The sequence below is a fragment of the Armigeres subalbatus genome, chromosome 2 (genome assembly GCF_024139115.2).
Source record: "Armigeres subalbatus isolate Guangzhou_Male chromosome 2, GZ_Asu_2, whole genome shotgun sequence".
NCBI classification, from domain to species: Eukaryota; Metazoa; Arthropoda; class Insecta; order Diptera; family Culicidae; genus Armigeres; species Armigeres subalbatus.
The window spans coordinates 347,596,557-347,618,632 of record NC_085140.1 but is presented as its reverse complement, the minus strand read 5'-3'; the positions used below and the strand labels follow the sequence as shown (position 1 = coordinate 347,618,632).

Genomic DNA, 22,076 nt, shown 5'->3' with positions numbered 1-22,076 from the left:
AAAGTCTTATTCCAGGCGGTAGCACCAGTGTCACGTCGGTGACGAATATCGAAAACAATAATGGTCCTTGATTACTGCCTTGTAGTACACCAGATGAAGTAACGAAAGAGATGAACCAACCTTTACACGCAATGTTCTATCCGTCAGGTAAGCTCTAAATCAATCAACACATGCCATTCACGTCGCATTTATTCCCTTTCTTATGTACCGGGAAAAGCTATGACGATTTCCAGCGTAAAGGAAACGCTTTGGTTCAAAGAGAGAGATTGAAGATTATTTCTAACGGTTCAATTAGAGTAGTTGAACACCAGCGAAGCAATTGCATCAGCGATTGCGATATCCCGTCCGACCCAGCACAAATTTTTTTGTTTCTGAATCGCTCGGCACACATCCTCATCCCTAATGGGGAAAAAGGTCTAAATCTAGAACACCACGAGGGGTGTCACAAGAAGCTTCAATGGCACGATGGAGCGGAGCTGTGAAGTCGTTGAAGGATGTCTTGAGCTGTGTAGCAAATAGTTCGCATTTGCTAGGGGTTGACATCAACAGGTATCAACGGTTCAACAGCATGGTATATTGCGCAATTTGGCAGCACTGCATTGTTTGCCAGTACGAAATCAAGTACACGACCATTTGAGTTGGCAATAGAGTTGATAAGTCAATCCATGGAAATTGATTCCATCCAACAGTGCACAGCTGGCGCCAGATACTCGAGATCAACGGATCAACAGACGGATAAGAGTTATCAGCCGAAAACCATCGAATCGCAGATGGATTGTAGTCACCGAGCAGCAGGGTCTTGTCGTTAGCTTTGAGAGTAGAAATAACCGTTTCGATTGATTCTAGACGGCGTTGAATATCATCAAGATTATTCATGCGATCAGGTGACAAGTATACTACCCCAATGCTGATAATGTATCCAGGCATAATGACTCGAACCCACAACTGTGCTGAGCTGAGTGTAAAGCGTCGTCGAGTCAAGTTTCGGTTTATCCAACGACATCGTAATCTCCTTCGCTTACCGCCAAAAAGAAGTAATCGATTTTGGTACGAAGTCCGCGAACATTTTGATAACTAATGCACAAGCCACGATTTGTGAATTGATGTGTGAATTCGATGTGTGTATTCAGTGTACTGCGATATTGGAGTGCATCAGTGTGGTAGGAGAGGGGAAAACCACGTCATTGTTTGCGACCACAGGATCTGCACAGCAAGGTGTTGAAGAAGCATCCGAATTAGTGGGATCAGCAACAGCAGCAGGAATCTGTAACTCAACTCAACTCAACTCAACTCAACTCAACTCAACTCATTCTTTGTTGCTCACTACACACCACTTAGCTTCAATCAAAATGATGATGTTGGAACACATCCGAATTTCTCATTTAGGTGTGTTACAAATAATGAAATACTCTCTGAGTTCGTTACTGCTTCGTGTGATGCTGTTGGTAACGATTTAATTCCGCTCAATGTTTTAAAAATGTCCTTAAGTGTTACTCTCAAATACATTGAAAACATCTTTAATTATTGTATTACTTCCTCAGATTTCCCTCTTGATTGGAAAATCGCAAAAGTAATTCCAATAGGTAAGACTGATCACCCTGTTACTGAAAAAGACTATCGTCCAATAAGTATTCTTTGCGCACTATCAAAATATTCGAATCATTACTCTCTAAGCAACTAAATGAGTATTTGACACACAACGAACTTTTATGTACTCTCCAGTCTGGATATCGGAAATCGTGCAGCACTGTGACTGCTCTTATTAAAATTGAAAACGACATTAGAGAAGCATTAGACAACAAAATGGTCACTTTATTGGCTCTTCTGGATTTCAGTAAAGCATTCGATTCTATTGATCATAGACAGTTGTGTAACAAGTTGAAGTATAATTTCTACATAGATCAATTTTCCATAAAATTGATTAAGTCGTATCTATCCGACCAAATGCAATACGTTGATTTCAACAACCAACAATCCGAACTGATTCCTGTCCTACGTGGGGTGCCACAAGGTTCAATTCTTGGACCGTTACTTTTCTCGATGTACATCAATGATCTACCTTTAAATCTGTCATATTGTAGATTTCATCTTTATGCAGACGACTGTCAATTATACATATCAGGAGTGCCTGATACAATATCTGAAATGGTAAATCGAATTAATTCTGACATTCAGAGTATCTTGCTATGGTGCGAGAATAACGGACTGATACTCAACGGAGGAAAAACTCAAACGATTATTTTTCACACTAAACGTGCCGTTCTTGTTAATGTACCATCAATAAGAGTAGGTAACGATATCATTGAATATTCTAATGTAGTCAGAAATCTTGGGTTAATGATGGATTCTAACTTAAACTGGACATCCCAGGTTAATGCCGTTTGCAGTAAAATTTATAATGCCTTACATTCGCTTGTCTTACTGAGACATTGTACTCCCCAACATATCCGGGTTCAATTGGTTAGGTCGCTCTTAGTTCCATTGTTTGATTATGGAGATATTTTGTTTGGCCTTGTAACTAAGAAAAATTCAAGAAAACTTAACCAGGTGTTCAATGCAGTCACCAGATATGCATTTAATCTGAAAAGTTCGACCATATATCTAATTATAAAAAGGCAATACTTGGATGTGATTTTACAAGTCATTTAAAGCTTAGAATCTGTATCCAAACATTCAAAATTATAAACGACCCTCCAATTTACCTTCGAGATTTCTTCAGACATGCGCGCTCTTCAAGAAGTACTCATCGTTCCTAGATGCCTTTCAAATAGTTTAAAACAATCTTATCGTTTACGAGCCATACAAATTTGGAATGATCTACCTCGAAATCAAAGGAGTGAAAGAAGTTTTTCTACTTTTAAAAGAAATTTGAATAATTTATTTAGTGTATAGTCATTGGTATTAGATGTTGCATAGTAGTATAAGCTTTGAGAATCAGTAGGTGATTATTTGTGTTAGTATATGGAGTTTGTTAATAATAATAAATAATTTGAGGGAGCATCAAGGGAAGCAACATCACGACTTGCCTGACAACACAGGTTGAAGGCCTTTTTCGCCAGTCTCATCCGCAGGATGGCAGGATGCAACATCAAGCCCGACTGGGTCGGGTGGCTCCAGGGCTTCCAAAGCACGTCCTCGGGTTTTCAAAATTCTCTGCATGAGTGGAGACAGAGATACCGACAACTTCTGTGATGATGTCAGCGGATTGCGTAGCTGAAATAGGCCAATCTGATGTTCCAGTGGTTCGAGCGAAATTAACGATTGGGTGCTCGTCGTGTAGTACTCTGCAAGACGAGGCAATAATGGTATTTCCGAAAAAAAAATATTACGGGGAATTGTACTTTCCTAAAGAATTTGGTGTGAAATAATGAATTGGAATCATGCCTAAGGTCCGTTATGCCTAACGTACAAATACCTATCGCCGCTCATCCATCACCATTCCAGCCAAACGGCATTTTCGGCCACATGATCGGTTCGGTCGAATGACAGTTTTAGCTATAGGACCAGTTCGGTTTAACGAAATTTTTGGCTGTATGTTATTTTTGGCTATATCACATTTTCGGTCCTATGATATTTACGGCCATATGATCCGTTCGGATAATTTTTATTTTCTGCCGTTTGACCTGTGCAGCAACATTTTCGGCCATATGGAATGAAGCCTTTTTGGCATTTCTGACATATGGCTTTCGGCGAAATGATTTGTGAAAAAATGGCCTTTCCCACAATACTTCATTAGTGAACAGATGTTCGTGCAGCAGTTGCTCAATCATTCTGCTGGTTGTCAGAAGGACAACATTGATGAGGACGCATGGTCTGTTACCTACATATTTTCTTCAGGTAATCAATGTGCGATGTTAACCTGCCGGGACTCGTAATGTCCTGGATTACTCATGCAGTCCCTCCCGCCTTATGCACGACAATCTAGCTTTTTCGAAGAAGTTATACATTCTACAACGGTGCGAGTCCCGGAAGGTTGAAATAGGTTCGGGGAACGTGAGGCTAGCTTTCTGTTATAATTCAAAGTTACATTAGAACTGTTTCGATTTGTTTTCTAAACAATCGTGTGTATGATTGTTGCGTACTTCTACCCGGCGCGCTTTGTTACACCTTAATAATATTAAATTTAAAAACTCAACATGTTTCATTCGAATATTTCTTTGTTTCATTATTTGATATGTGGATTTGTTATTTAATATGTGGTTCAAGTGCTTGAAAGTTACACTGAATTGTTCGTATTCTAAACTATACCAAACGATATGTCTACAATCAACCAGCGGATGGCTGATTTTAATCTTCCTCTTCTTATTGGCATTACATCCCCACACTGCCGCCTCGCAGCTTAGTGTTCATTAAGCACTTCCACAGTTATTAACTGCGAGGTTTCTAAGCCAGGTTACCATTTTTACATTCGCATAGCATGAGGCTAGCACGATGATACTTTTATGCCTAGGGAAGTCGAAACAATTTCCAATCCGAAAATTGCCTAGACCGGAACCGGGAACATGGTCTTGCTTTGTAGCCGCGCGTCTTACCGCACGGCTAAGGAGTGCCCCTGATTTTAATACAGTTCTGTTTTAAAACATTGAAAAATCTGTGTACAATTTTGGCATGTACTGATTCGGGTGATTATAAAACAATCATTGTTTCAAAATCTGACAATTTTGTATAACTTTAATACAACGTCTATGTTCTTGTACAAAAACCTTACAGAATTTTATGTGCCAACATTTTATACAACAATTGTTAGATTTGTTTATTGGTGTGGTCATCGTAGAAGACTATCAGTCTAACGAGTGTTCTGTAGATACTCAGTTTGGTACGACACCGAACTTTATTCGATTGGAGCGCGGTTCAAAGTACGTACGAAGGGTTTCCTGGTTTTTTCGGCAGTCACCTCAAATGCTTTTATCAGGACCAGACAAAAGTTTTTGTCAATACTGACGCAAAAGTTGATATAATTCAATAATATATATAACACAAAAGAAACTCAATTCTCAACCACTTAACCAACCTTAACCCGTCTCGGTCTGAAACAGAAATCAGAATAGAAATAACCTCTGTGGGCTCATTTTATGTCCGAAACAATTGATAAATGAGCGAAAATGCCCAGAGTGTTAATGCAAACGTGCTCAATTATTATTGACCAGTATCAGAAGTCAGTTCTGGTAAAATTGGATCACCGGAAGATGGTTCCGGATGTTCCGGTAACCTGGTCCCCTAATGTACACTTTTCAATTGTTTTAAAACCCAGTCCATAATGGAACCCGAAACCCGAACAAAACCTCAAAAAAAATCGTTCGTTTCGCGAAGCTCGTTTTATTTAATTTCAAACATATTTTAAATGATCGAAATCAATTTATTGCCTTTTTCGGTGATAATTATATTACTCAAAGCGAAGGGAGTAGACGAAAGTAATGAAGATAAAGATTTGATTGACACTGCAAGCAGCAAGTGTGAAATGATTAGAAACTGAAGATTAGCAGAGGCCATATGAGAGAACAAGCATTGTTGAAACCGCTGTTATTCTGCCTAACGTTCACCCAGGAACGGCTTGGATAGTGACGTGGTGATCACTGTACCAAGACAGCCAATGCTTGTTCTCTCATATAGCCCTCTACAAATCTTCAGTTTCTAATCATTTCACACATGTCGCTTGCGGTGTCAATCGAATCTTTATCTTCATTACTTTCATCTACTCCCTTTCGTTTTGAGTAGTATAATTATCACCGAAAAAAGCCAATAAATTAATTTCGATAAAGTCACGCGGTGATCAAAGCTTTCCTAATTACTTAATTACTTAATCATGACAGCTTGCGAAAAAAAATCACGGTATGCTACATATCGTAAATGTATAGAGAGATGATAAGAGAGAGATTTTTATTAATGTTAATAATTTATGAATGTTACACTCTAAAATATTTATCCAACTCATTATACGGAAAATAAAAAATAGCTCTGAGACATAACAATTACAATATTAAGTCAGCGTTGGATAGGAATTTTCAAACTCTAAATATGTTCAGTTCTATCAAAGTTAATTGCCTATTTCCGGGGATTAAACCACCCGACTTGGACATTAATTTACAATGTTGTGAAAACTCATATGTGAATAGGGGAACAGACGGCTTTGGCAGGTTTTGTTCTATTATTGTCAGGGGGGTTTTTGTCGACCAAATTTTATGAAATTTGGCCACAATATTCTTTGATAGGCAAAGAATGTTTAGGCCAAATTTGAGCATAATCAGTCATAAAAAAACCCCTGAAAATAATAGAACAAAACCTGCCAAAGTCGTCATTACCCCTATGTATGTTTTGTGGAAGATATTGATTTGGAAAATTTGTTGGAGGTAACCACTTTCCCTTCGATGGGACTTGAACCCATGACCCTATAGTACGCTAGACTGGTGCTTTAACCAACTAAGCTACGAAGGACCTCCGTCGGCCTTCGCAACCTAGCGGCTACTGAACAAGCTCGAGATTTCCCAAATTGAACGCATAGTCAAATCACTCACAATCCATTTCTCTAGTGTACTATACACATGTGAAAGTGTTGGCTCCCTGGAACACTTCCGGACGTAACCAATGGTCCAAAAACTCTCAAAAAATCATCTGTTGAGCTCGTCTTTCAAAATCCTTAAGTTTGATATGTCGCAAGACTGGATTTTACATAAATTGAAAAGTGTCCACTACCCTAGGGGACCAGGCTCCTGGAACATCCGGAACCATGTTCTGGTGATCCAATTGCGCCAAAAACAACGTATGATACTGGTTTGAGCTCGTTTGTATTAACATTCTGGGCATTATCGCTCATTTATCAATAGATTAGAAAAATAACACGTTTTTGACTGCACCTGATCCAGGACACCTCCCTGATAAATCCGTCTAGATTGCCACCATGCTTAAATCAAGTTATGTACCAGAAAATAGACATGGTAACGCTTCTTCTCTGAAAATTTCATTCATTTCATTAATTCGGACATAATATAAGCCGGGTAATTTCAATTATGATTTCTAGGTTAGACTGAAACGGGTTAGACTGAAAAATCATAAATCGAATTATTATGTTTGAAAATTGATTTGTTATGTTTGAGAAATTGGGTTGGCGAAAGTTTGATTGATAAATTGACCATTAGATACGGTCAAATGGGGAACTTGCAACATTTTGACTTGATTCTATTCAGATGCATGTTTCAAGGCGTTGTTTTTTTTAATCTGGTCATCAATGATATGTCAAACATTAACATACGATAGCAAGTTATGACGTTTATATCCGAATTGCATTCTGTATTGTTTGCACGACACATGCTAACAAAATATCGTAATTGTTTAAAAACTATTGCAGGAAATCTTTGAATTGTTTGCAAATTATCCCACATTTGTGACAAGCAAAAACCATGTTTTTCGTTCTTCCGAATCAATCCAATCGCTATTTCAATGAAATAAGATTCATGACGTAGTGCAAAAACTTCGAAAATGTAAAGTGTTGCAACCCCATTTGACAATATGCAAAGGAATGAAAAAATGATACGAAGAAAGATAGAGGAAAATATGTGAAAAAGTAAGAAGTATTAGGATTGGACGGAATGAGATGAAGAAAGAATAGTAGAAAGCGAAGAATTAAAAATAATAAATATATAGTGTAGAATCAGTGTTGTAAAATCTTCAAAAATTATGAAGTTATTCTGGCTTTCGAACATATTCGAACATATTTTTAGATTGACATGCAGGCGTTTTATGACACTGGTGTGGAATACGAAAAATAAAATAGAAGAAATGATGTAGTATAAGTGAAAGGTTAAACATAAAAAAATCCTTTTTTAAAAAAATTGTCGTTAATTCGGCCAACAAACTTGTTCAGTCAAACATTATTTCGCGTAACATTTTGGTAAAAATTAATTGTTGAATGTTGTTTCAGAATTATCGCAAAAAGATAGTTATGCAATATTTAAATTTAGTTAAATGATGTAGAATTGCTCCTGATTTCACGATTTACGTATGAAGCATGGCACATCCGGATGTATTGTGGATAATTAAAATACAAACATCGTGCCAGCTGCAAACATTCCATGTTAACAAATGGAAAACACAAATGAAGATTGAAACATGCAACGAAACGAAGTTAGAATGGTCAAATTACCCTCGTGAGTTGAAAATCCCTAGTTTTATGAAATCATAAGAGTTAAAATAATCAAATAAAAATAAAGTGGTGTAGAATGCAAAATTCTCATTTATTTATGAATGTCCAATGAACAACTCCAACATTCATTCCTATAGGATATTAGCACAATTTTATTTTAAATAATGCATTCCGCCCGCATCTACAACAGTGAAGTTCAAGCTGCTATGCTAGAATTGCAAACCAAATTTCCCTAAAGGTTATCTACGTATCGTTTAAAAATTGTTCAATTTAAATTAGGTTGCGGTTGGCATTAAGATAGCAATTACTTTTAGAAATGACTTTTGCTGTGCTGCAACCGCTAGGCAATCATGTCGCTGATTATTCTACATGTGGTTCCAGTTGTGAACCTTGAACCGTGTGGTCAAACGCTATGAAATCGATTTCCGGAGCATCACTGCATTTGAACAAATTGTTCAACTCTGGTCCAGCTTAAACCATGAAGCATTACTCTGAATTTCACACCACCGAGCCATTACTCTTTGAAAACCAATCTCATTAACTCCCATCAGTTTGACGGTAGCTCGTTAGAAGCAGAACGATTCATTCCAAAACACCCAACCGAGAGGGACGATGACACACGGTTTTAGATTGCCATCGCTCTTCACCGGAAACGAATGGGAATCGGGCACGCACACGTACCTACACTGATCGTTGCTGGTTGGGCAACCTTCGTGCGCGGTGGAATTTCATTTCGAAAATGCCACCATAAACTATCGAGACATGTTCTATCGAGACCATCTCGCATTGGTGGTGTGTGTCTCGATCCCCAGGTAATTAATTGACTCGACACGACTGATTTCCAACCAGGCAGCTTAATTACAGCGCAATTGACCGGGCGGTGGATGCGATGGATGCTTCAGATCAGCTGTTCTATGGCGAATAATTGCTCGGGGATTCGAAAGTTAGATCAATGCCTGAAAAATGACATTCAACCATCTAGGGTGACATTGAATCATGTAAACAAATCCTGCCAGATTTAAATAAAATTGTGTAATCCACTTTGCTAGCTCTAAATAAAACAACATTTTGGAAAAATGCGACCAGATTTTTTTAAAGGGTTTTATATAACCTGACTAAAGACATTAACGCTTTACTTATTGCATCGGTTCCTCTTTCAGGCGGAACGAGTCCATGTATGCGATGACGGGTCTGTACGCCGAGGCCCAAACCGATGACAGCAGTGCGGACATCCCTCAGGACACCGAGCCGGAATCGCTGCCGAACTCGATCAATACGGCCACCACGGACACGGTCATCAAGTGCCACAGCCGACAGCCCTCGAACAGTGTCATGATGATGGAACGGGAGAAGCCGCTTCCGAGCGTGCTGCTGGCCAACGAGGACTACTCCCGGGACTGCGGAATTCTGACCTGCCGACCGTCGGCGATACAGAAGTTCGCCAGAATCAAGGTGTTTGTGCTGTTGCTATCGATTCTGGTAACGCTGCAGCAGGCTCTGAGCTCTGGGTACATTAACTCGGTGATTACAACCATCGAGAAACGGTTTGAGATTCCGTCGAGTTTGTCCGGATTGGTGGCGTCCAGTTACGAGATCGGGAACGTTATTACTGTGATTTTCGTTAGCTATTTGGGTAGTCGGAGGCATATTCCCGTGTGGATTGGAATCGGTGAGATATTCTACAGATTGACTGATTGTTCAGATTTTTCAAATGAAGATTCTTTCCAATTCAGGTGCCGTAATAATGGGCATTGGTTCGCTGGTGTTTATGGTGCCGCACTTCACCGGGGAGCCAAATCCGGGCATTATGATTGACAATAAGACAGCCGACAACATTTGCCGGCTGGTGTCGGTACGGGAGCAGGACATGGGACTGGGTCGGTTATCAAATAGTCTCTCGAATCCTCCGTTGACGACGCATAACTTGAGGTGAGATTCCATCCTTGGGATTGTGCTTTGTTAGTTTTTCTAATCTATTTATTACACTTTGGCAGAGGTGACAACTGTATCAAAAGTAAAGCATCGACGTTCGGGCCAGTGATACTGTTTGTCATTGCTCAGATTTTGCTGGGTGGAGGCGGTAGTCCTTTGTTCACGCTTGGTACCACGTACGTTGATGATCACGTGCGGAAGGAAAGCTCGTCAATGTATATAGGTAAGAACTGTTTTATATGTTACATAACTATTATAAGCATTACATGACTTGAACACAATAAAATCATTTCTATTTTTATCTACATTCTAAATTCCTCAGGTGCAATGTATAGTATGGCTGCCTTTGGACCGGTGTTAGGTTTCCTGCTGGGAGCGTATCTTTTGTCGTTCCATATGGATTCATTTTCCGGCACTGATATCAACATAGGTAAGTGTTTACGTATATTTCGACTGGTGGAATCAAAGGGATAGCACTAACCAGTGGCGTAGCCACGGGGGTGGTTTTGGGTATAAACCCCCCCCAGAGACAAATTTTTTGGAAGAAATTTTTTTTTTCGAAAAAAAAATGTTCGGAAAACCCCCCCCAGACCAATTTTCTGGCTACGCCACTGGCACTAACTCTTTTGACAAGGGAAACAGTATTTTTCCAAGAGTCCTACTTATCGAGAATTGAAATTGCACTTAAAGCTAATGCGGCTCCAGAAAGGTATGCTGAAGCGCAATAGCTTGCCGGAAATACCTGTCGAATACCTACCTGTTCTATGAATTAAATGAATATCTGTCTGTCTATGTGTATGCTTTTGTGTGTGAACAGACACAAATAGGAAACAATATTGTTTTATAAGTAGTTTACCACTCAATACTTAATTTTAATACAATCAGCCAGAGCTTGAAATAATCGAATATTTTTGGTGAAGCCCTGGGAGGGAGAAACAGACACGAAAAATGTGTATGTCAAGCCGAGCCGAAATCTAGCTGTCAGTGTGAGCCGAAAACAAAACTTCGTCAAGCAAATTTTTGGAGGCAATATAACAACAATAACACGCAAAAATTAATTTAGTCTTTTCAGGTGGCGCCTACGTTGATTGTTCTTTCTTGTTGAAAATTTACTTGTTGCATGACGACAGTATATAATTAATTTGATGTGTAGTATCGAGAGCTCCCTCCCAGGTGAAGCCCATCGGCCTTCTTTGTCACCCTCACTTCGTACATATTCATATTCGACTGAACATTGACAATTTTCGATATACATCGCATTAGTCACATACATTCGGAAACTTATACTTTTCATTAACTTATGAATGTTATTACCTTTTTGATATTGAATAATTCATTAGGTGGCATAATGAAGAGTATAAGTATTTTCGAATGGTTTTTTTTGCCATAACATATAAGGTTATTTTTTTACGTGTATTTATTTAGATTTCGTTAACCAATAAATTACTGTAAAACTAAACACTTGAATGATGATTTCAACAATTACTCACATAGTTCTGACGCCGACGTTAAACTGAGGGACAATTTTAGTGCCGAAAGTCAACACAATCAAGGCCAATTATGTTTTCTTTAAACGCAGTGACCATTCTCAGTACCAATCAAATGAATGAATATGTGAAGAAGAAAACTGAGTAAGTCATTCTATGTTTTGAAAAGTCATGCGACTTTTGTCAATATTCGGCCCGAAGTTGCCTCGTGAAGGTGATTATTTTATGCTCTGCAATCAGCTATTGCATTTGAAAGCTATGACAAATATTATTGAAGAAGGATTTCAAAAAACTACCACGGTATACAGAAAACAAGGTAGGCTCGTTAGAAAAATTACACTTCGAATGTGACGCATGTTTTATCGCCACTTGTTAGAGTACAAAAGTAAGCATGCTGCGACCATAGAGCATCGTCTCAGTCCAGCTTGTGCGAAGATAGCAGTGACGTCACATGTTTACATTCAAACTGAATGTTTACATACGTGATGAGCCTGCCTTATTTTTTGTATGCCGTGAAAACCACCCATCATAGCTTTTGACGCTAAAAGTATGACGAAGAAGGAGGGAGGATGGAAATTGTTGGATGTCGTCCAGATTATAGGCAAAGCTTGCTGAGCCTTCACAATAACTGTCCTTTTTATAGGACGCAGTCATAATATGGTTTAAGCAACAGATCATTCAGTGGTGCATTTGCCCATTGCTGCCCATCGCAAAGAACAAAGAACAAAGAACAAAGAACAAAGAACAAAGAACAAAGAACAAAGAACAAAGAACAAAGAACAAAGAACAAAGAACAAAGAACAAAGAACAAAGAACAAAGAACAAAGAACAAAGAACAAAGAACAAAGAACAAAGAACAAAGAACAAAGAACAAAGAACAAAGAACAAAGAACAAAGAACAAAGAACAAAGAACAAAGAACAAAGAACAAAGAACAAAGAACAAAGAACAAAGAACAAAGAACAAAGAACAAAGAACAAAGAACAAAGAACAAAGAACAAAGAACAAAGAACAAAGAACAAAGAACACAAAGAACACAAAGAACACAAAGAACACAAAGAACACAAAGAACAAAGAACAAAGAACAAAGAACAAAGAACAAAGAACAAAGAACAAAGAACAAAGAACAAAGAACAAAGAACAAAGAACAAAGAACACAACGAACAAAGAACAGAGAACAATGAACAAAGAACAAAGAACAAAAGAACAAAGAACAAAGAACAAAGAACAAAGAACAAAAGAACAAAGAACAAAAGAACAAAAGAACAAAGAACAAAGAACAAAGAACAAAAGAACAAAGAACAAAGAACAAAGAACAAAGAACAAAGAACAAAAGAACAAAGAACAAAGAACAAAAGAACAAAGAACAAAGAACAAAGAACAAAGAACAAAGAACAAAGAACAAAGAACAAAGAACAAAGAACAAAGAACAAAAGAACAAAGAACAAAGAACAAAGAACAAAGAACAAAGAAAAAAGAACAAGAACAAGAACAAAGAATCAAAGAACAAAGAACAAAGAACAAAGAACAAAGAACAAAGAACAAAGAACAAAGAACAAAGAACAAAGAACAAAGAACAAAGAACAAAGAACAAAGAACAAAGAACAAAGAACAAAGAACAAAGAACAAAGAACAAAGAACAAAGAACAAAGAACAAAGAACAAAGAACAAAGAACAAAGAACAAAGAACAAAGAACAAAGAACAAAGAACAAAAGAACAAAGAATAAAGCACAAAGAACAGAGAACAAAGAACAAAAAACAAAAAACAAAGAACAAAGAACAAAGAACAAAAAACAAAGAACAAAGAACAAAGAACAAAGAACAAAGAACAAAGAACAAAGAACAAAGAACAAAGAACAAAGAACAAAGAACAAAGAACAAAGAACAAAGAACAAAGAACAAAGAACAAAGAACAAAGAACAAAGAACAAAGAACAAAGAACAAAGAACAAAGAACAAAGAACAAAGTATCACGAAAAGTTAGAGAGGTCAAATCAGCATTTAATGGGGATAGATTGTGGGGCCCTCCTTAGCCGTGCGGTAAGACGCGCGGCTACAAAGCAAGACCATGCTGAGGGTGGCTGGGTTCGATTCCTGATGCCGGTTTAGGAAATTTTCAGATTAGAAATTGTCTCGACTTCCCTGGTTATAAAAGTATCATCGTGCTAGCCTCATGATATACGAATGCAAAAATGGTAACCTGGCTTAGAAACCTCGCAGATAATAACTGTGGAAGTGCTTAATGAACACTAAGCTGCGAGGCGGCTCTGTCCCCCAGTGTGGGGATGTAATGCCAATAAGAAGAAGAAGATCCCATTATTTTCATCATATTTTTTTTTCATGCTTTTATTTCACAAATATAAATCATTAAGGCTTGGCGCTGTCAAAGGTCACATATTATATTATCGTTTTATATTATATCTAGTTATAAAGCACGTAATCTGAACAGATTATTTGCATCATTATTACCATCCTCGCCTTTTGGAAAACCAAGAATGTTTAAACGAAAAGAGACAAAAATACAAAATTTTCTGCCAAAAGACCCTCGTTTTAAAGCATTAGCGTTCCATGTAAAACATATTTCTTAACAAACTACATCTTATTCAAATTTTCATTTGTGCCTTCAGCTAAAAGAGTGGAAAATTTGAGTTAATTTATGTGACGATAATTCGAACTACGGACAAACTAGCTCAAAACCCTATGCACGGTTAGGCATGAGGTGCTATTATTAGATAGAAGTGGATTAAACCGGAATTTAACCGGGCTCTAGTTACACAATTCGGATCAAATCACCTCAATTTGTCAAACTGGGTCGAATGGTATACAGACCGGTCTCGATTATCCGGAGGCTCGATTATCCGGGGCTCGATTAACCGGAGTAATATTTTTACCCATCATACAAAAATAGAAATATTATCTTTGTGTATCCGTAACGTATCCAATAAGTTCATGACACCTATATATATCATTACTATAGTAATGATAGTGACTTTCTGGCTTTCCTAAAGGACTGTTCACAAATTACGTAACGCTTTATGGGAAATATGGAAGTCAGACCAAGCGTTACGATATGTACCAAAAAATAAACCTACCATAAAATACGAGAGGGAGGGTGGGGTATCAAAATTATCAAATTCAGGGTTACGGATTTTGTGAAAGAACCCCAATGGAACGGAAATCAAGAACATTCATAATTGGCCATTTTATGAATTTCAATCCAAAGCACCGAAATTTTTTTAAGCATTCGTATGAGCACAGCATTGACATTGTGATTCATGCCACCAAATGCATGGTCCATGGTCCTTCGGAATATCCGGATTCATTCACAAATAGCATCCGTCCCCTCGTAGCGCTTTTTATATGGAAGGTTTATTAACGCATTTGCCCAAAAGTACACGCGGTGCTCCCTAAAGGAAACGACGCACCGTGTTTTTTGCTGCCCGTATACTCGATTCTTATGGGGAGATAACATTGCGGCGTTTCCTAGGGTGCGGTTGCTCCTTTCGAATGTGAAACGCCGCGTGTAATCTTGTGCAAATGCGCTTTTGGAAACATTACATGGTTTGTATGAATCGTAACGCACGGCCTGACCCTCTTTAAATTGTATGTATTGCAGAGGCCTTAGTTTGAATAAATCAAATGAAATAAATTCCGATGTTAGAATGTCAAATGGTGCTATGCGATGAAATTCATTATTTTTTGTTTTATTTCACAGATGTTCCGGAATTTTCGGAAGGCCACGACATGTATAAGCCACAACATCAAGTGCATCTGAAAAATTTTAGTGCTATACGATAAAATTTAGAAGTTTTCATTCTTTTGGGATCCTCCAGATATTCCGGAGGACCACACGGTGGTTGAAGGTGTGCACCGTCGCCGAAGACAGTTTATGGCAATCTTGTTGAAATTCCAGAGGATTTCTCGTGAAAAAAGTTTTTCGTTGAAAAATCGAAAAAGCTTTTCGTAAAACTAAGAACTTTCATTGTAAATTCTGAAGAATTTTCTTCGATATCTCGGAAATACTACCGTTGAAATTCTAAATTCGCACTGACTGAATACCTAGCATTAGACAACAGACAGGACATTCACACAGCACCCAGCGAACCAGCGGAGTGTTTTCCGCCTCACGAAATGTTTTATCCTTACTAAGGCGGGAATCAAACTCACACTCCATGGCTTGCAAATACGCTTAGACGACTGACGCCACTAACCACACGGCCACGAAGCCCACCAGGTGCAAATTACAGAAATTTCCCGGATAAATTATAAAGATTTTCCTTTGGGAATCTCAATGAATTACCTGCGGAAATTTCTAAGGATTTCCTGTTGAAATCCACTGAATTTCTCGTTGAAATCAAATGTTTTGATGTGGAAGGGCCGTTTGTTGTTTGGCCGCATATATTAATTTGAAACTCGACTGCCATTTGGCAGAAATAGACATATGGCTGATCAGGTCATCTGGCATAAAAGTTGTCTAATCGAATAGGTAATTTAGCCAAAAAGGCCTAGATGGTCGTTTGGCATAAAAGGGACATTTAGCCGAAAGTGTGGTTTGCCCGAGCAGCCGAAAAAAATCGTTTGGCCGAAAATGTTGCTTGGCTGGACGACGTGACATAAGGTCGAAAACGGTTTGGCCAAAAATGGCCAAATGACTAGTTTGGTCGTAACGTCAAACCGTTTTCCACATAATAACCGTATCGAACAAATGGAATTCGGCTTAACGTATTATTCGGCCATATGGTATTCGGTGGAATGGCTTTCCACCGTATGATTTTCAACCAAACTACCCTTCGTCTTTTGAAAATTTTTTTGCATGCCCGATAACAATAGGCAAACTTCTAAACAATTATCCGTGATTACCCCACTGGTGGGGTAAGAGTGCGCATCGGTGTATATTAACAAAAATATGAGTAAATAACATTTAATTGATGTATATTGAAAGTATATTATAAAATGTTTAAAGATTACGTAACTCTGAAAGGGGGAAGGGGCCTAGCAATATGAACTGTCACACGAAAAAACATTGTTATTTTTACATACAAATAAAACTACAGAGGTAAAAACATACGGTTTCGCGTGGCTTGAACAAAGGAATTTTCTTTAAAGAAAGATCACTAATTACGTAACGGAAAATTTGACCATTTCATCATCCCTCGCCCTATCTTACATTTTTATATGAATCCTATAGAAATTCTATGAATCTTTATATATCTCGCAACCCTACCCAGCTAAGCGTTGCGTAATTTATGAATGTTTCTTTTGATTAAAGGATTATCACTTAGATGAAATTGTGTTTTCATGTTGAGGTGTAAAATAATACCAAATACAATTTTATTATTTCGCTTCAGTGCTTTGTTCGCCAAGTCTTCTCTAACACCAAATTACTTATCTTCAAAAGGAGAACTTGTGATAATTTTCGATTTCTGTCATTTTTTTCTTTGTTGCGGATCTTTACGCTTTGGAAGTAGTCTTATTTCGGCCGGAGATACGGGTTTGACAACAGAACTTAAAGGTTCACATGCGTACTCTTGCCCCACCCGTTTCTGCGTACTTTTACCCCACAGCCCCAAAATTTATTCAGTTTATGGTTTTGACCTCTTGAAAAATCAAACGAATTAATGTTCTGCATCATAAAGTACTGTATACAATAGGTTATCGAAATGGTAAAATGTTCACCTTATTGAACGTATATATGGTAATGCAATACTAGTAGCGAAAACACAATTATTTTTAGCAAAATGACCAGAAAATTAACTATCTTTATATACCTATTTATATACCTTTATATACCTATCAAACTGATGCAGTGCTGCTAGTTTATCTTCTTTTATAACTTCAAAAAATCGAAAATGTACTCTTACCCCACGCGAACTCTTGCCCCACTCTACTGTAGTCAATTTTTTTTTCAACACTCCGGATAATCGAGTCCGGCCTGTATAACGCTATGGGTCTCCGGGCCTTCTATAAAAAGCCTTGTTTTTAAAGCCTTTTGGACAAAACTATAAGACCAGAGAACGTTTTTTATTCAAATGACAAACTTCGGAGGTCTATATCCCGGACCAATGGAGCTCAAATTATGGCTGAACATTTTTCGGATCACGGACTTTAAACTTATAGACCTTTGAAAGAACAAAAAATTGGACCACCTCCAGGATCTCTAAAACTAAGAAACTCAACAATAAACTTATTCACTATGTCAAAAGATATTGGTAAATAATTATCATTGGGCCGGTGGTCATGGCTCAATCCCACGTTATAACCCTGAAAAATTAACCCAAAGTGGCGGTTCTATTTTTTGTCCCTTCAAAGGTCTGTAAGTTTGAAGTCCGTGGTCCAAAAAATATGAACCCTCGCTTGAGGAGAATTCAGGTATATTCCCCTGGGCAGCCAAAACTTTAGCTCGATTAGCCAAGTACAAGCTGAAATACAGTCCTCCAAAGTTGGTCATCTTATATATAAAAATGAAATGGTCTGTGTTCGTATCCGCATAACTCGAAAACGGCTGGATGGATTTTTTTCATTTCTTCAGCAGAAACATTCGTTATAGTTTCCGACGGGTTTATATGATATTTTCTAATGCAAAAATTACGAGTAAAGTTGAGCAAATCGTGAAAAACTAAAATTGTGATTCCTATGCGAACTTTGCATGGGCAGTTGGGAACGCACATTCTCGCCTACTATGCAGGGCAACGTCTGCCGGGTCAACTAGTTTTGTATAAAAATCGGCCTCTGGTCTTATAGTTTTGTCCGACACTATAAACTTTCTAATGAAGAAGGAGGAAGGAAAAAGTAATAAAGAAGGAAGCAGATTGAAAGAAGAAAGAAGGAAGAGGAACATAAAAGATGAAAAAGGGAAGAAGGAAAAACAAAGAAGGTAGAATGAATAAATAAAAAGGAAGAATGGAGAAGAAAGAAGAAATAATAAAGAAAGCAGGAAGAAAAAAATGATTCGGGACAAGGAAGAAGATAGATAGAAGACAGAAGTAATAAACTGCCCATAATCGCATATTTGTCCCATATGAATAGGAAATCCAGCAAAGATGAAACTGATATGCGATCATAGGCAGTAAAGAAGGAAGGCAAAAAAGAAAGATGTAAGAAAGAAGAAAGGAGAAGGAAGAAGGAAGAATAAAGAAGAAAAAAAGAAGAAGTAAGAAGAAACAGAAAAAGAAAGGAGAAAACCCAGATTAATCCACCTAGCGGGGATGGAGCCTTTCTCGTGTGTTATAAAAATAGTATTATAGTATTTTTGTCATAACTTTTGAGCCCATAGTCCGATCCATCCACTCAGAATGAGAAACAAAGAATGAAGCCTTTCGTGTTGAGCCTTATAAGTTTTCAGCTTTATGTGGAAGTCCCGATCATACACAGTAAATGTACTCTAAGTATGTAAATCATGCTGCTTCACCCGCATGTATGTTGATTTTCTTCCCGTTACGCTGGGATATGGATACTCTGAAGTAGTGCGTAACGGAGTAAATCCGGTTATATCGCCAGGCTCGGTACAACACTGAAGCTGACAATATGTCGTCCCTAACCCCAAATCCCAAGGTGTCAGAGTAAATGGCCTGGGAGTGAGACAATTAGCCAGGTAGATAATTGAGCCGGTAGACGCCTTTTTGTGGTGCATTACGGAATAAGATCAATGGAGTAAATTATAAAAAATAACTCAATCTTAGGCTGGTTGCGAAGCCGACGATATGAATCTCCAAACTAATTAATTAGAAGCGGATTCGAATTTGGTGGATCTGCTGAACCCTCTGACTGATTACAGCTCTGTGTAAAGGTGAGATTTCGAAATGCCAAACGTAATGAAATCAGATTTCTCTACAAAACCGAATTCGAAACTCATTAGAAGAAGTAAAATATGTTTGAATTTTAGTAACGATGCATGGTTAAAATCCCACTTATTGATAAAGCCGAAACTGATTCAGGGGTGCGCCTTTGAGAGTTGGTATAAGCCATTTCTCAAAGGATATAAATAGCCGATACCTCAGTCTAAAGAGGCCTCACATTAGGTTGAAGAAATATCTAAATAAAAAACGACTACCGCCATCTGGGGTGACAATGGGTCTGGGGGTGAGAATGGGTCATCGCTCTCACCGGCAACCTGGAGGTCGGATAGCAAAATCGTTCAAAAAGATCTCTTATATTTTAGACTTCTTGTCATCAGATACATTCAATCTATTCTACTAGCATTCTAAGTACTTTAAACAGTGACCCATTCTCACCCCCATTTGACCCGTTGTCACCCCCGACGACGGTACTTCATTTGTTCTCAATAGGGGGTCCCGTAGCGTAGTTGGCTACACGTTTGACTTACAAGCGGATGATCATGGGTTCGATTCCCAGCCCCTCCACCAAACCCTCGTCAGTCGCCGGAGCAGCAGCCCATACGGTTACGTTTGGAGTACGTGCCTTACCGTCACGGCTGCCTGATGACGACTATCAACTTGTTCTTATCAGAGGCATTCCTCCAACGTTACCCGGATAAATGGCAATCGAACACTGCTACGTTCATTGGATACACGGCATGGACAAACGGACACAATGGGTTCACAATGAGATGGATTGGCAACGACAACAATAATGAAAATCAAAAAATAGATTCTGTGTGGATTCTGGAGGAGCAGAATACCACAGTAGATCTCGGCACAGTAGCGGTTAAGAAACACAGAAGCCTACTAGATAAAGAAAAGAAAAAAAAAGTTCTCAAAAGAAATGGACCAGAAAGATATGCACTAAATAAATGACACGTGTATACGTGTATACTACAAAAGTTCAATGAAATGGACGAAATCTGAATAATTTAAATAACCAGAAGGGTCTAGAGAATGTCGGAATTGTATGATATACGGAATAAAAAATATCTGAACATAATATAAAAAGTTTAGGTTATGATAATGATCTGAATTGGAAGCATCTGAGTCAGGCCTAGAATCAGAGTCGTTATTGCGCATGTTGAGTATACAGCACTTTCCTACAACAGCTTATATGGGTTTGCTTGTTTCGAGTCGAAATGCGCATTGAGACCCTAGGAAAATAAGATTTCAGTAAATGTTTAAAATCTGGAGCATCACCAGTAGACCAGTGATAATTCTTTTGCTTATTCAATAGTTTATATGACTAAGAATCGAGTCCCCACCTCATATGGCATCCAAAAATATTACAAATACTGCACAAAATGCTAAGACGACCGGCGTCGCTAACCACATAGCCACGAGATGTAGACTGTGAAACGTTTCTTATTTATTTATTTTTTGAAAATCCTAAAATTTAAAGTATTTGTTTCTATGAAATCAAGTGGTTGGCATCATAGTGGGTGCTGTGGGTTGATAGGAGACAAATATTTTTGTAATCATTTAATACGCTTTGAATCACGGTACCAGAAAGGCAGAGAAGTTCATATTTAATTATGCATTATCACACCACAATACCTTTTTGATTAAATGTTGATGAGAAAAAATAAAACCATTCATAAATCGTAGAAGTAGTACATGATTAGACAAATTAGTGTTATCTTCACCCAACCTACGACGAAATAATCCTCTCATTTCTCATCGAAAACCTTTGCTCCTATTCTACAGATCAAGACGACCGCCGATGGGTAGGCATGTGGTGGGGAGGATTCCTCGTATGCGGTATCCTTTTAATACTGGTGGCCATACCTTTTTTCTCCTTTCCCAAGGTAAGCTCTCGCCATTTATTGTCACAAATCAAACAACGACCCGTCACCGAAACGAACCCAATACATTCAACCCTCACAATAGCTTGCAATAACTCAATCCAAATTAATGACCATTCGTTTCGATTTCGGTTCCACTCTTCTCGCAGGTTCTCACACGGGAAAAGAAGAAAATTCGGATCGCCGAACAAAAGCTTCCCCAATTGCAGCAATTATCGGCAAACAATTCCAGCAGCCTGCCACGGCCACCCCCACCACCACCGCCGAACCAATCTCAGCTGCAGCAGCAACAGCCAGGCCAGCAACAACAGCAGCAAACGGTGGGCGGAAGCGGTCAATCGGGATCCGGCGGTAAACCACACGAGGATACCGGATATGGAAAGGATATCAAAGGTATGTGTGTGCTCGTGTGCATTCAGGCGGAATGGAAGCGTGTTCCCGAAGCCGGATGGCACCAGCAATAATTTGTGACTGCCTTCTAGAATGCATTGATAGAGTGGTTCTGAGTATTACGAAATTTTCAAGGCAGTAATTGTTGTTTAACAGAGTTCAATATCAATCGCATTGCATCTTTCGGGTAATCCATTTTAAATTGTTCCTTTTCGTTCCAAAGGTTGTATACTATTTCGCCGAAAACCATTTCGCGGAATTTTTTTTCGCGGTGCCGTCAACTGGGGGGAAGATGATCATTTTTAAGACAAAACATGCAATAACAATGTGTGTTTACATTTTAAATCGAAACAAATATTTTCAAAACATGTACTGCTATACGTTGCAATAATCAACAACTTTAGTTTTCTGAAATGCATTCGCATTTATTAAAATAAATTAAATTA

At 38.3% G+C, this 22,076-nt stretch overlaps 1 protein-coding gene across 1 annotated transcript in view; it reads left to right on the top strand.

Moving 5' to 3' along the window:
• LOC134212901 (solute carrier organic anion transporter family member 4C1) overlaps positions 1-22,076 on the top strand; it is a 223,115-nt gene that overhangs the window by 175,571 nt on the left and 25,468 nt on the right. Inside the window, exons 5-10 of the mRNA XM_062691209.1 lie at positions 9,298-9,806; positions 9,871-10,066; positions 10,132-10,292; positions 10,392-10,499; positions 21,143-21,243; positions 21,390-21,633. Of these exons, the coding sequence (XP_062547193.1) occupies positions 9,298-9,806; positions 9,871-10,066; positions 10,132-10,292; positions 10,392-10,499; positions 21,143-21,243; positions 21,390-21,633 (1,319 nt within the window). The remainder of the gene's footprint in view (positions 1-9,297; positions 9,807-9,870; positions 10,067-10,131; positions 10,293-10,391; positions 10,500-21,142; positions 21,244-21,389; positions 21,634-22,076) is intronic.